This window comes from Coregonus clupeaformis, chromosome 21 (genome assembly GCF_020615455.1).
Source record: "Coregonus clupeaformis isolate EN_2021a chromosome 21, ASM2061545v1, whole genome shotgun sequence".
Classification (NCBI taxonomy): Eukaryota; Metazoa; Chordata; class Actinopteri; order Salmoniformes; family Salmonidae; genus Coregonus; species Coregonus clupeaformis.
The window spans coordinates 45,949,643-45,965,066 of record NC_059212.1 but is presented as its reverse complement, the minus strand read 5'-3'; the positions used below and the strand labels follow the sequence as shown (position 1 = coordinate 45,965,066).

Here is a 15,424-nt window from a genome sequence, read left to right as displayed (position 1 = left end):
GGATAATTTAGTGCATTATCAGCCGTGGATAAGTTAGTGCATTATCAGCCGTGGATCATTTTGTGCATTATCAGCCGTGGGTCATTTTGCGCATTATCAGCCGTGGGTCATTTTGTGCATTATCAGCCGTGGGTCATTTTGTGCATTATCAGCCGTGGGTCATTTTGTGCATGATCAGCCGTGGGTCATTTTGTGCATTATCAGCCGTGGGTCATTTTGTGCATTATCAGCCGTGGATCATTTTGTGCATTATCAGCCATAGATCATTTTGTGGATTATCAGCCGTAGATCATTTTGTGCATTATCAGCCGTGGGTCATTTTCGGCATGAGGTGAATAGAAAATAATTAGAATACCTGGAAATATGTCTTCAAACACACAATGGTACTCAGGAACACTTGGTAGGAACAGGATCAGAATCAGGAACACTTGGTAGGAACAGGATCAGAATCAGGAACACTTGGTAGGAACAGGATCAGAATCAGGAACACTTGATAGGAACAGGATCAGAATCAGGAACACTTCAAACTAGTATTTTTTTACATTTACATTTTAGTCATTTAGCAGACGCTCTTATCCAGAGCGACTTACAGGAGCAATTAGGGTTAAGTGCCTTGCTTAAGGGCACATCGACAGATTTTTCACCTAGTCGGCTCGGGGATTAGAACCAGCGACCTTTCGGTTACTGGCACAACGCTCTTACCCACTAAGCTACCTGCCGCCTAGTAGTGAATGTAGCTAAACCCAGGGTGTCTGACTCAACCAAGTGTCTGTACCTGCTCTTATGAAATGTGTACCTGCTCTTATGAAATGTGTACCTGCTCTTATGAAATGTGTACCTGCTCTTATGAAATGTGTACCTGCTCTTATGAAATGTGTACCTGCTCTTATGAAATGTGTACCTGCTCTTATGAAATGTGAACCTGCTCTTATGAAATGCTCTTGTGATTCTGTTCAGGTTCCACGTGGGAGAAATCTATACGGCAGATGGGCTTCGAAAGGTAAGACAATACAAACAGACAGTATATTGTACATAATATAGACTTAACAAACTAGGTTATTATTATTATTATTAATATTATTATTATTATTATTATTATTATTATATGCCATAGTATTATAGAGATACTGTAGTATACATACAGTGCCTTCAGAAAGTATTCACACCCCTTGACTTTTTCCACATTTTGTTGTGTTACAGCCTGAATTTAAAATAGATTGTCACTAGCCTATAAACAATACCCCATAATGTAAAAGTGAAGTTGTGTTTTTAGACATTTCTTGAGTCAACCCCTTTGTTATGGCAAGCCTAAATATGAAAAATGTATGCACTCACTAACTGTAAGTCGCTCTGGATAAGAGCGTCTGCTAAATTACTCAAATGTAAAATGTAAATACGTTCAGGAATAAAAATGTGCTTAACAAGTCACATATTAAGTTGCATGGACTCACTCTGTGTGCAATAATAGTGTTTAACATGATTTTTGAATGACTACCTCATCTCTGTACCCTACACATACAATTATCTGTAAGGTCCCTCAGTCGAGCAGTGAATTTCAAACACAGATTCAACCACAAAGACCAGGGAGGTTTTCCAATGCCTTGCAAAGAAGGGCACCTATTGGTAGATGGGTAAAAATAAAAAAAAGCAGACATTGAATATCCCTTCAAGCATGGTGAAGTTATTAATTACACTTCGGATGGTGTCTCAATACACCCAGTCACTGCAAAGATACAGGCATCCTTCCTAACTCAGTTGCTGGAGAGGAAGGAAACCGCTCAGGGATTTCACCATGAAGCCAATGGTGACTTTAAACCGTTAGAGTTTAATGGCTGTGATAGGAGAAAACTGAGGATGGATCAACAACATTGTAGTTACTCCACAATACTAACCTAAATGACAGAGTGAAAAGAAGGAAGCCTGTACAGAATAAACATATTCCAAAACATGCATCCTGTTTGCAATAAGGCACTAAAGTGAAACTGCAAAAAATTTGCCAAAAGCAATTCACTTTTTGTCCTGAATACAAAGTTTTATGTTTGGGGCAAATCCAATACAACACATTACTGAGTACCACTCTCCATATTTTCAAGAATGGTGGTGGCTGCATCATGTTATGGGTATGCTTGTAATCGTTGAGGACTGGGGAGTTTTTCAGGATACAAATAAACCAATTGGAGCTTAGCACAGGCAAAATCCTAGAGGAAAACCCAGTTCAGTCTGCTTTCCACCAGACACTGGGAGATTAATTCATCTTTCAGCAGGACAATAACCTAAAACACAAGGTGATTCTAACATGTATTGACTCAGGGGTGTGAATACTTATGCAAATTAGATATTTTTGTATTTTCATTTTCAAAAAAGTTACCAACATTATATAAACAATCTTTTTCACTTTGTCATTATGGAGTGTTGTGTGTAGATGGGTGGGGGGGAAAAATGTCATCCATTTTGAATTCAGGCTGTAACACAACAAAATGTGGAACAAGTCAAGGGGTCTGAATACTTTCTGAAGGCACCTACAATACACACATACAATACACACATCTACATACACACATCTAAATACACACATCTACATACACACTTAAATGAAGTTGTTATTGTTATTATAAGTATACCATAGTATTATTGCTGTATCTTCCATCTGCATATTCTTTTATTTTTTATTTTTTATTTACCTTTAATAGAAAATCAAACCTGATTTAGAAAAGAGAAGAGAAAGATGCATTCAAAACACAAAGGATAAAAGTCCCTAAAATATGCTGTAGAATATTTCCCCCCACAGCCGTCATGCTGTATTAAATATAGTATCTGAATGTTTTTTTGTCAACTGAGCATGAAGGCCTTCTATTCTGTGGCCTGGTAGAACAATACGACCACATTCTCTTTAGAACTCTTTCTATTCTGAGGCCTGGTAGAACAATACGACCACATTCTCTTTAGAACTCTTTCTATTCTGTGGCCTGGTAGAACAATACGACCACATTCTCTTTAGAACTCTTTCTATTCTGTGGCCTGGTAGAACAATACGACCACATTCTCTTTAGAACTCTTTCTATTCTGTGGCCTGGTAGAACAATACGACCACATTCTCTTTAGAACTCTTTCTATTCTGTGGCCTGGTAGAACAATACGACCACATTCTCTTTAGAACTCTTTGTGACTAAGAGCTGGTAAACGCAAGCTCAGCAAAATAGTTCCATACATGGATAAATAGAACTCGTTGGGTTAACTCATTAAAACATTTTATATATTAAGTTGAACTAATTGGTCATTTTTTAAAGTCTTCTCCATTTGTATTTATTAAGGATCCCCGTTAGTTTCTGCCAAGGCAGCAGTTACTGTTCCTGGGGTACAGCAACATTAAGACGGTTATATACAGTTACAAATATTACTTGACATTACATTTCATAACACTTTACCCAATACATTTAGTGTGTTCCCTCAGGCCACTACTCCACTATCGCATATTTACAATACAACATCCATGTGTAGGTGTGTGTAGAGGGAGTGTCTTATCATGTGTGTGTGTGTGTGTGTATAATATGTTTGTTATGTGTGTGTCTGTGCCTGTGTGTGTGTGTGTGTGTGTGTGTGTGTATAATATGTTTGTTATGTGTGTGTCTGTGCCTGTGTGTGTGTGTGTGTGTGTGTGTGTGTGTGTGTGTGTGTGTATAATATGTTTGTTATGTGTGTGTCTGTGCCTGTGTGTGTCTCTCTTCTCAGTCCCCGCTGTTCCATAAAGTGTATTTTTATCTGTTTTTAAAATCTGATTTTACTGCTTGCATCAGTTACCTGATGTGGAATAGAGTTCCATGTAGTCATGGCTCTATGTAGTACTGTGCTCCTCCCATAGTCTGTTCTGGACTTGGGGACTGTGAAGAGACCTCTTAAGCCAGGAGAGATTGACATGCATATTATTAATATTAGCTCTCTGGGTACATCCAAGGGCCAGCTGTGCTGCCCTGTTCTGAGCCAATTGTAAAGTCCCTCTTTGTGGCACCTGACCACACGACTGAACAGTAGTCCAGGTGTGACAAAACTAGGGCCTGTAGGACCTGCCTTGTTGATAGTGTTGTTAAGAAGGTAGAGCAGCGCTTAATTATGGACAGACTTCTCCCCATCTTAGCTACTGTTGTATCAATACGTTTTGACCATGACAGTTTACAATCCAGGGTTACTCCAAGCTGTTTAGTCACCTCAACTTGCTCAATTTCCACATTATTTATTACAAGATTTAGTTGAGGTTTAGGGTGTAGTGAATGATTTGTCCCATTAAAATTCCCACACTTCTCGTCCTATTCTGGGTGATACAAGTGAAGGTTCTCACATGTATTTCTGCAAAATTCAGTGGATCCAGTGGAGGCTGGTGTCACTTTAAATCGGAGGGATGTGTTTTATACCGTTTGATTGAAGCCATCCCAGCCATTACAACGGTTCCGTCCTCCCATTTCTCCACCCACTAGCCACCACAGATTGAGTTTGTAGCTTGCACACAGTCCACTTCCCAAATATCCTTGAGTAGCGTGAGCCGGGTCTCCAATAAATACCAATACACACCACTTTAATGTACTGTAGATGTGTGGCCAGAGATCTGACATGAGCGCCGTCCCAAATGGAATCCTATACCCTTCATAGTGCACTACTTTAGACCAGGGCCGATTGGGCTCTGGTCAAAAGTAGTTCTATATGTAGGGAATAGAGTGGCATTTGGGACGCAGGTTTCTAAATGCTCTCGATGGTTCTGACCTGTCCTTCTCAACTTGTGGTTTCTGTTAATGCATGTTAAACCTCGTTATGTCTGGCAGTCTGTCAACAAGCCCTATCTGACGCATGTTAAACCTCGTTATGTCTGGCAGTCTGTCAACAAGCCCTATCTGACGCATGTTAAACCTCGTTATGTCTGGCAGTCTGTCAACAAGCCCTATCTGACGCATATTAAACCTCGTTATGTCTGGCAGTCTGTCAACAAGCCCTATCTGACGCATGTTAAACCTCGTTATGTCTGGCAGTCTGTCAACAAGCCCTATCTGACGCATGTTAAACCTCGTTATGTCTGGCAGTCTGTCAACAAGCCCTATCTGACGCATGTTAAACCTCGTTATGTCTGGCAGTCTGTCAACAAGCCCTATCTGACGCATATTAAACCTCGTTATGTCTGGCAGTCTGTCAACAAGCCCTATCTGTCTGATCCACGCATGTTAAACCTCGTTATGTCTGGCAGTCTGTCAACAAGCCCTATCTGACGCATATTAAACCTAATTATGTCTGGCAGTCTGTCAACAAGCCCTATCTGACGCTTGTTAAACCTCATTATGTCTGGCAGTCTGTCAACAAGCCCTATCTGACGCATATTAAACCTCGTTATGTCTGACAGTCTGTCAACAAGCCCTATCTGACGCATGTTAAACCTCGTTATGTCTGACAGTCTGTCAACAAGCCCTATCTGACGCATGTTAAACCTCATTATGTCTGGCAGTCTGTCAACAAGCCCTATCTGACGCATATTAAACCTCGTTATGTCTGGCAGTCTGTCAACAAGCCCTATCTGACGCATATTAAACCTCGTTATGTCTGGCAGTCTGTCAACAAGCCCTATCTGACACATATTAAACCTCGTTATGTCTGGCAGTCTGTCAACAAGCCCTATCTGACGCATATTAAACCTCATTATGTCTGGCAGTCTGTCAACAAGCCCTATCTGACACATATTAAACCTCGTTATGTCTGACAGTCTGTCAACAAGCCCTATCTGACACATATTAAACCTCGTTATGTCTGGCAGTCTGTCTGTCTATCTGCATAAGGCCTGTATGTCTGTCTGGATAAGGCCTGTCTGTCTGTCTGTCTGGATAAGGCCTGACTGTCTGTCTCGATAAGGCCTGTCTGACTGTCTGTCTGGATAAGGCCTGTCTGTCTGTCTGTCTGACTGTCTGTCTGGATAAGGCCTGTCTGTCTGTCTGACTGTCTGTCTGGATAAGGCCTGTCTGTCTGTCTGTCTGTCTGTCTCGATAAGGTGTCACGATCGTCGAAAGGAGGAGACCAAAGCGCAGCGTGTTGAGCGAACATCGTAGACTTTATTATAAAGAAACCACGATCAAAACAACAAACCAAATATGACGAAAGTGAAGTTCAATACTGATAATGACTAACAGCAACAAGGAAACAAAAACCCACAAAACCAAGGTGAAACCACACAGTATAAATATGGCTCCCAATCAGAGATAACGAGCCGACAGCTGACACTAAGTTACCTCCGATTGGGAGTCCATATGACTAATCAACATCAAAACCAAACATAGAAATGAAACAACTAGATCCCACATGAACTACACCCAAATGAAAATGACAACCCTGGCTCACTACTAAAAGTCCCGAGCCAGAACGTCACAGTACCCCCTAAAGGCGCGGACTGCGTCACAGCCTCCCAACCCCCACAATAGGGGGAGGGCTGGGTGGGTGTTGCTCCCCGGAGGCGGTTCCGGCTCCGGGCTTGACCACCACCCCCACTATAGTTACTACCCGCTTTCTTAACCTCCTCCCAATGACCACCCCCTCCACTTAAACCCACCTGGATTAAGGGCAGCACCGGACTAAGAGGCAGCACCAGGCAAGGGACAGCACTGACTAAGGGGCAGCACTGGACTAAGGGGCAGCACTGGACTAAGGGGCAGCACCTGACTAAATGGCGGATCCTGGCTGGCTGGCTCTGCCGGATCCTGGCTGGACGGCTCTGGCGGATCCTGGCTGGACGGCTCTGGCGGATCCTGGCTGGACGGCTCATGGCTGGCTGACGGATCTGGCTGCTCATGGCTGGCTGACGGATCTGGCTGCTCATGGGCTGGCTGACGGATCTGGCTGCTCATGGCTGGCGGAAGGCTCTGGCTGATCCCGTCTGGCGGAAGGCTCTGGCTGCTCCTGTCTCGGCGGAAGGCTCTGGCTGATCCGGGTCTGAGGAAGGCTCTGGCTGCTCCTGTCTGGCGGAAGGCTCTGGCTGATCCTGTCTGGCGGAGAGCTCTAGCGGCCCGGTCTGGCGGACGGCTCCTGAAGGCCTCATGGCAGACGGGCGGCTTTGCAGGCTCAGTACAGACGGGCAGTTCAGACGGGCGGTGGGCAGACGGACAGTTCAGACGGCGTTGGGCAGACGGGCAGTTCAGGCGCCGTTGGGCAGACGGGCAGTTCAGACGGCGTTGGGCAGACGGACAGTTCAGACGGGCGTTGGGCAGACGGGCAGTTCAGGCGCCGTTGGGCAGACGGGCAGTTCAGACGGCGTTGGGCAGACGGGCAGTTCAGACGGCGTTGGGCAGACGGACAGTTCAGACGGCGTTGGGCAGACGGGCAGTTCAGGCGCCGTTGGGCAGACGGGCAGTTCAGACGGCGTTGGGCAGACGGGCAGTTCAGGCGCCGTTGGGCAGACGGGCAGTTCAGACGGCGTTGGGCAGACGGACAGTTCAGGCCCCGTTGGGCAGACGGCAGACTCTGGCCGTCTGAGGCGCACCGTAGGCCTCGTGCGTGGTGCCGGAACTGGAGGTACCGGCTGAGGACACGCATCTCAGGGCTAGTGCGGGGAGAAGCAACAGGGCATGCTTGGCCCTGGGGGACGCACCGTAGGGCCTGATCGTGGTGCCGGAACTGGAGGTACCGGGCTGAGGACACGCATCTCAGGGCTAGTGCGGGAAGCAGCAACAGGGCATGCTTGGCCCTGGGGACGACATAAGGCCTAGTGCGGAGAGCAGCAACAGGGCATGCTGGACCCTGGGGACGCACATAAGGCCTAGTGCGGAGAGGCAGGAACAGGCCGGGCTGGGCTGGCGACGCGCACCGTATCCCTGGTGCGAGAGGCCGGAACAGGCCGGGCCGGTTGGCGGCGCACCGTATCCCTGGTGCGTGAGTAGGAACAGGCCGGGCTGGGCTGGCGACGGCTACCGTATCCTGGTGCAGTGGCCGGAACAGGCCGGGCCGGGCTGGCGGCGCACCGTATCCCTGGTGCGTGAGTAGGAACAGGCCGGGCTGAGCAGGCGACGCGCACCGTATCCTGGTGCGAGTGGCCGGAACAGGCCGGGCCGGGCTGGCGAAGCGCACCTATCCCTGGTGCTTGGAGTAGGAACAGACGGTCTGCGGAACACACACCACTGGCCTCAACCGAGGATCAGGAACGGGCCGGACCGGACTGGCAACACACATCAGTCTTTCCACGCCGTGCCACAACACTTCCCTCCCTCTACTTCGCCAATGGCTCCCGCAGACTCCGTTAGCCTTCTCTCCTTTTCTCCTGTGGCAGCCTCCCTGCTGCCCAGCCTAAGCCGATGTGCCCCCAAAATTTTTGGGGTTGCCTCCCGTCCTTCCGACGATGGCCCTGCCGATGCCGTTGCTCCTCTCGCCGTCACCTCTCTCACCTCATGCGCTGGTCCGATCCATACCATCCAGGATCTCTCCCAAGTCCAGGACCTTCACCGGTCCAACAGTTCCTCCCATGTCCAGACCCCTTTGCTCCTGGACGCGCTGCTTGGTCCTTTTGTGGTGGGTTTTTCTGTCACGATCGTCGAAAGGAGGAGACCAAAGCGCAGCGTGTTGAGCGAACATCGTAGACTTTATTATAAAGAAACCACGATCAAAACAACAAACCAAATATGACGAAGTGAAGTTCAATACTGATAATGACTAACAGCAACAAGGAAACAAAACCCACAAAACCAAGGTGAAACCACACAGTATAATATGGCTTCCCAATCAGAGATAACGAGCCGACAGCTGACACTCGTTACCTCCGATTGGGAGTCATATGACTAATCAACATCAAAACCAAACATAGAAATGAAACAACTAGATCCCACATAGAACTACACCCAAATGAAAATGACAACCCTGGCTCACTACTAAAAGTCCCGGAGCCAGAACGTCACATAAGGCCTGTCTGTCTGTCTGTCTGTCTGTCTGTCTGTCTGTCTCGATAAGGCCTGTCTGTCTGTCTGCCTGGATAAGGCATGTCTGTCTGTCTGGATAAGGCCTGTCTGTCTGTCTGACTGTCTGTCTGGATAAGGCCTGTCTGTCTGTCTGACTGTCTGTCTGGATAAGGCATGTCTGTCTGTCTGTCTCGATAAGGCCTGTCTGTCTGTCTGTCTGGATAAGCTGCTAAATGACTAAAATGTAAATGTAAATGTAAATAAGGCCTGTCTGTCTGTCTGACTGTCTGTCTGGATAAGGCCTGTCTGTCTGTCTGACTGTCTGTCTGTCTGGATAAGGCATGTCTGTCTGTCTGTCTCGATAAGGCCTGTCTGTCTGTCTGTCTGTCTGTCTCGATAAGGCCTGTCTGTCTGTCTGCCTGGATAAGGCATGTCTGTCTGTCTGGATAAGGCATGTCTGTCTGTCTTTCTGTCTGTCTGTCTGGATAAGGCCTGTCTGTCTGTCTGTCTGTCTGTCTGTCTGGATAAGGCCTGTCTGTCTGTATGTTTGTCTGTCTGTCTGGATAAGGTCTGTCTGTCTATATGGGTGAGGCCTGTCTACTGTCTGGATAAGAGCCTACAGTAAGTGACGTATTGAACAAGTGATTGAGACAGGATGTGAGAAAGGTGTGGGATCTGAACGAGTGATGGGGAGAAAGAGGTGTGGGATCTGAACGAGTGATGGGTGTGGGATTTGAAAAGCATATTGTGTACACATCCGGTCAGAATGACGGTGGGCTGCTGACTGGTGTGGATCCCAGCTGTACAGACAGACAGACAGACAGACAGACAGACAGTAGCAGAATGTGCAGGACAGGGGTTGATGATGTTCACAGCTGAACATCTTGACCCAGATTAACCCTACATCTGGACTCAGAGTACCCCTACATCTGGACCCAGAGTACCCCTACATCTGGACTCAGAGTACCCCTACATCTGGACCCAGAGTACCCCTACATCTGGACTCAGAGTACCCCTACATCTGGACCCAGATTAACCCTACATCTGGACTCAGAGTACCCCTACATCTGGACTCAGATTAACCCTACATCTGGACTCAGAGTACCCCTACATCTGGACTCAGATTAACCCTACACCTGGACTAAAAATGATGGTCAATGAATAGGCTTCTGTGGAATCTCCGGGAAACAGACCCTAAATGAATCCCAATAGGATCCTTAATGTGTGTAGAGTTATAAGCATGTTGCGCGTCAGTTGTGTTCAGTTGCCTTTTCAATAGGATGGTCTCACCACCGCTGCTGCTGCAATATTAGTACTCTCATTTAACAGGAGAGGAAAAATACAAATGAAAGTTGTTGGCTCGACTTGGTGTTGTTGGCTTGACTTGGTGTTGTTGGCTCGACTTGGTGTTGGACGATACTTTTTCTTTCCGTTTCTTTCACCCATTTGTGATGAACAGAGCTTCAGAACAATAAAATCTCCCATCTAGTGGAAACAAAGCATGCATCCCAGATGACACCCTATTCCCTACATAGTGCCCTACTTTTGACCAGGACCCCTATGTAGTGCACAGCATAGAGAATAAGGTGTCTGTTGAGACGTACCCAAGGAGTCTTGATTAGATTAAGCTCTTCTACGGTAGCCAAGAGTTTAGACTGTGTTTCATCTGAGTGAGCATTTTCCGTAGCGTTGATTAGCACTCTGCTTTTTAACTTGTTAACTTTAACGAGGCGAGGGCCAAGTTTAGGACGAAGTTTGGTTTTGCTTTTACTAACCTTTGACGGTGGTTGGGCACTTATTCACATCTCAGCATTACACCCAAACATTAGTTTGACATTAGCCTCATACCCAGGCTTCGCTCACGTTCCTTCATTAGCCTCGTACTTATAAATGAATGACATGTACCCCATTGATTCTTGTAGAATATAACTTATTAATGCCTCATGAGCTTAGTTCAACTGTCGTACCCCATCAGAACCCAACATATAAGCTTGTTTTACTACAATGTTTGTGAACGAACACTATATAGCCTCAAGACTATCATGTTGACACTGTATTATGGACGGTCAGTCCTTGCAACCGTAGCTCTGTCTATGAATTTGAGACTGGTTACATTTCTCCAGCCCCGTCCCTCTGCTTTTTACCCAACCAGGGGCGGAGAAAACGCTTTGTTATTGTTTCAACCGCTGATTGCCCTTTAAAGGTTCTGAAATCTGTAACTAATTTCAAGGAAAATGTGCATTTCCCTTGATGTTGTGGCAAGTCAGATGGCTTGTCCTGATGCTTCTGACTACACTTCATAAAGTATGTCCTCTAGCCTAGCAGTACTGGGCTGGACCATTAGAGACCAGACCTGTCCTCTAGCCTAGCAGTACTGGGCTGGACCATTAGAGACCAGACCTGTCCTCTATCCTAGCAGTACTGGGCTGGACCATTAGAGACCAGACCTGTCCTCTATCCTAGCAGTACTGGGCTGGACCATTAGAGACCAGACCTGTCCTCTATCCTAGCAGTACTGGGCTGGGCTGGACCATTAGAGACCAGACCTGTCCTCTATCCTAGCAGTACTGGGCTGGGCTGGACCATTAGAGACCAGACCTGTCCTCTATCCTAGCAGTACTGGGCTGGACCATTAGAGACCAGACCTGTCCTCTATCCTAGCAGTACTGGGCTGGGCCATTAGAGACCAGACCTGTCCTCTATCCTAGCAGTACTGGGCTGGACCATTAGAGACCAGACCTGTCCTCTATCCTAGCAGTACTGGGCTGGGCCATTAGAGACCAGACCTGTCCTCTATCCTAGCAGTACTGGGCTGGACCATTAGAGACCAGACCTGTCCTCTATCCTAGCAGTACTGGGCTGGGCCATTAGAGACCAGACCTGTCCTCTATCCTAGCAGTACTGGGCTGGGCCATTAGAGACCAGACCTGTCCTCTATCCTAGCAGTACTGGGCTGGGCTGGACCATTAGAGACCAGACCTGTCCTCTATCCTAGCAGTACTGGGCTGGGCTCATTAGAGACCAGACCTGTCCTCTATCCTAGCAGTACTGGGCTGGGCTGGACCATTAGAGACCAGACCTGTCTTCTATCCTAGCAGTACTGGGCTGGGCTGGACATTAGAGACCAGACCTGTCCTCTATCCTAGCAGTACTGGGCTGGACCATTAGAGACCAGACCTGTCTCTATCCTAGCAGTACTGGGCTGGGCCATTAGAGACCAGACCTGTCCTCTATCCTAGCAGTACTGGGCTGACCATTAGAGACCAGACCTGTCCTCTATCCTAGCAGTACTGGGCTGGGCCATTAGAGACCAGACCTGTCCTCTATCCTAGCAGTACTGGGCTGGACCATTAGAGACCAGACCTGTCCTCTATCCTAGCAGTACTGGGCTGGACCATTAGAGACCAGACCTGTCCTCTATCCTAGCAGTACTGGGCTGGACCATTAGAGACCAGACCTGTCCTCTATCCTAGCAGTACTGGGCTGGACCATTAGAGACCAGACCTGTCCTCTATCCTAGCAGTACTGGGCTGGACCATTAGAGACCAGACCTGTCCTCTATCCTAGCAGTACTGGGCTGGGCTGGACCATTAGAGACCAGACCTGTCCTCTATCCTAGCAGTACTGGGCTGGGCCATTAGAGACCAGACCTGTCCTCTATCCTAGCAGTACTGGGCTGGGCCATTAGAGACCAGACCTGTCCTCTATCCTAGCAGTACTGGGCTGGGCTGGACCATTAGAGACAGGACCTGTCCTCTATCCTAGCAGTACTGGGCTGGGCTGGACCATTAGAGACCAGACCTGTCCTCTATCCTAGCAGTACTGGGCTGGACCATTAGAGACCAGACCTGTCCTCTATCCTAGCAGTACTGGGCTGGGCCTTTAGAGACCAGACCTGTCCTCTATCCTAGCAGTACTGGGCTGGGCCTTTAGAGACCAGACCTGTCCTCTATCCTAGCAGTACTGGGCTGGGCCTTTAGAGACCAGACCTGTCCTCTATCCTAGCAGTACTGGGCTGGGCTGGACCATTAGAGACCAGACCTGTCCTCTATCCTAGCAGTACTGGGCTGGGCTGGACCATTAGAGACCAGACCTGTCCTCTATCCTAGCAGTACTGGGCTGGACCATTAGAGACCAGACCTGTCCTCTATCCTAGCAGAGTACTGGGCTGACCATTAGAGACCAGACCTGTCCTCTATCCTAGCAGTACTGGGCTGGACCATTAGAGACCAGACCTGTCCTCTATCCCTAGCAGTACTGGGCTGGACCATTAGAGACCAGACCTGTTCTCTATCCTAGCAGTACTGGGCTGGGCTGGACCATTAGAGACCAGACCTGTCCTCTATCCTAGCAGTACTGGGCTGGACCATTAGAGACCAGACCTGTCCTCTATCCTAGCAGTACTGGGCTGGACCATTAGAGACCAGACCTGTCCTCTATCCTAGCAGTACTGGGCTGACCATTAGAGACCAGACCTGTCCTCTATCCTAGCAGTACTGGGCTGGGCCATTAGAGACCAGACCTGTCCTCTTATCCTAGCAGTACTGGGCTGGGCCATTAGAGACCAGACCTGTCCTCTATCCTAGCAGTACTGGGCTGGGCCATTAGAGACCAGACCCTGTCCTCTATCCTAGCAGTACCTGGGCTGGGCCTTTAGAGACCAGACCTGTCCTCTATCCTTGCAGTACTGGGCTGGACCATTAGAGACCAGACCTGTCCTCTATCCTAGCAGTACTGGGCTGGACCATTAGAGACCAGACCTGTCCTCTATCCTTGCAGTACTGGGCTGGACCATTAGAGACCAGACCTGTCCTCTATCCTTGCAGTACTGGGCTGGACCATTAGAGACCAGACCTGTCCTCTATCCTAGCAGTACTGGGCTGGACCATTAGAGACCAGACCTGTCCTCTATCCTAGCAGTACTGGGCTGGGCTGACCATTAGAGACCAGACCTGTCCTCTATCCTAGCAGTACTGGGCTGGACCATTAGAGACCAGACCTGTCTCTATCCTAGCAGTACTGGGCTGACCATTAGAGACCAGACCTGTCTCTATCCTAGCAGTACTGGGCTGGACCATTAGAGACCAGACCTGTCCTCTATCCTAGCAGTACTGGGCTGGACCATTAGAGACCAGACCTGTCCTCTATCCTAGCAGTACTGGGCTGGACCATTAGAGACCAGACCTGTCCTCTATCCTAGCAGTACTGGGCTGGGCTGACCATTAGAGACCAGACCTGTCCTCTATCCTAGCAGTACTGGGCTGGGCCATTAGAGACCAGACCTGTCCTCTATCCTCAGCAGTACTGGGCTGGGCCATTAGAGACCAGACCTGTCCTCATCCTCAGCAGTACTGGGCTGGGCCATTAGAGACCAGACCTGTCCTCTATCCTAGCAGTACTGGGCTGGACCATTAGAGACCAGACCTGTCTCTATCCTAGCAGTACTGGGCTGGACCAAGAGACCAGACCTGTCCTCTATCCTAGCAGTACTGGGCTGGGCTGGACCAATAGAGACCAGACCTGTCCTCTATCCTAGCAGTACTGGTTCAAGCCATTAGAGACCAGACCTGTCCTCTATCCTAGCAGTACTGGGCTAGGCCATAGAACCAGACCTTCCGTCCTCTATCCTAGCAGTACTGGGTTTAGACCATTAGAGACCAGACCTGTCTCCTCTATCCTAGCAGTACTGGGCTAGGCTGGGCCATTAGAGACCAGACCTGTCCTCTATCCCTAGCAGTAATCTGGGCTGGACCATTAGAGACCAGAGCCTGTCCTCTATCCCTAGCAGTACTGGGCTGGGCTGGACCATTAGAGACCAGACCTGGGTTCAAGTACTATTCAGAATATTTTTAAATACTTCATCTGGGCTTGATTGAGGTTGCCTGGCGCAGTGGAACCAATAGACTAGTTGGAAAAGTTCAAACCCCCACCCATATGACACTCCACGCAGGCTAAAGCAAGATTTAGAGTACTATTTGAACCCAGGTCTGTTAGAGACCTGCTGCTACCTCGATCAACACACACACACGCACACACACACACACACACACACACACACACCATTAGAGACCTGCTGCTACCTCGATCAGCAGCTGTCCGGACAACAATTACCCACAATCCTCTTGGTGAACTTCCTGTCCTGTCTGATCTAAGGTTTACCCCACCGGATATAAAGCTCAGTGTATGTGTTTTAGTTTGTGTGTCAGTGTAGGTGAGTGCCAGGATAGCGGATGTGCTGTTCCCAATGACTGTTCCAATAGCTACTACATTTAAAGCTGGTATGTCCATGATATCACATACCTCAATTCTAAACCATTCCATATTTTAACTAAGTCATGAAAATGGGTATTACTCATCATAACATTTATGAGCGTACTTTATTTTTTTATTTTTTTATTTGAAAATAAAAAACAGGAATCCCCAAAACCATTTTAAAAAGCCTCCTTTCCACACAGAGAAGGGCATCTTTGTTGTGTGTTGTATATGCCTCTGGTGAGTCCTGCCAGATAAACAAAGAT

General features: G+C 48.0%; 1 protein-coding gene across 1 annotated transcript in view; it reads left to right on the top strand.

Moving 5' to 3' along the window:
* The window catches only part of LOC121534514 (piezo-type mechanosensitive ion channel component 2), a gene marked incomplete at its 5' end in the record, with an annotated part of 210,421 nt that overhangs the window by 31,839 nt on the left and 163,158 nt on the right, over positions 1 to 15,424 (top strand). Inside the window, 2 exon segments of the mRNA XM_045206050.1 lie at positions 958 to 1,000; positions 9,823 to 9,961. Coding sequence (XP_045061985.1) covers positions 958 to 1,000; positions 9,823 to 9,961 — 182 coding nt within the window.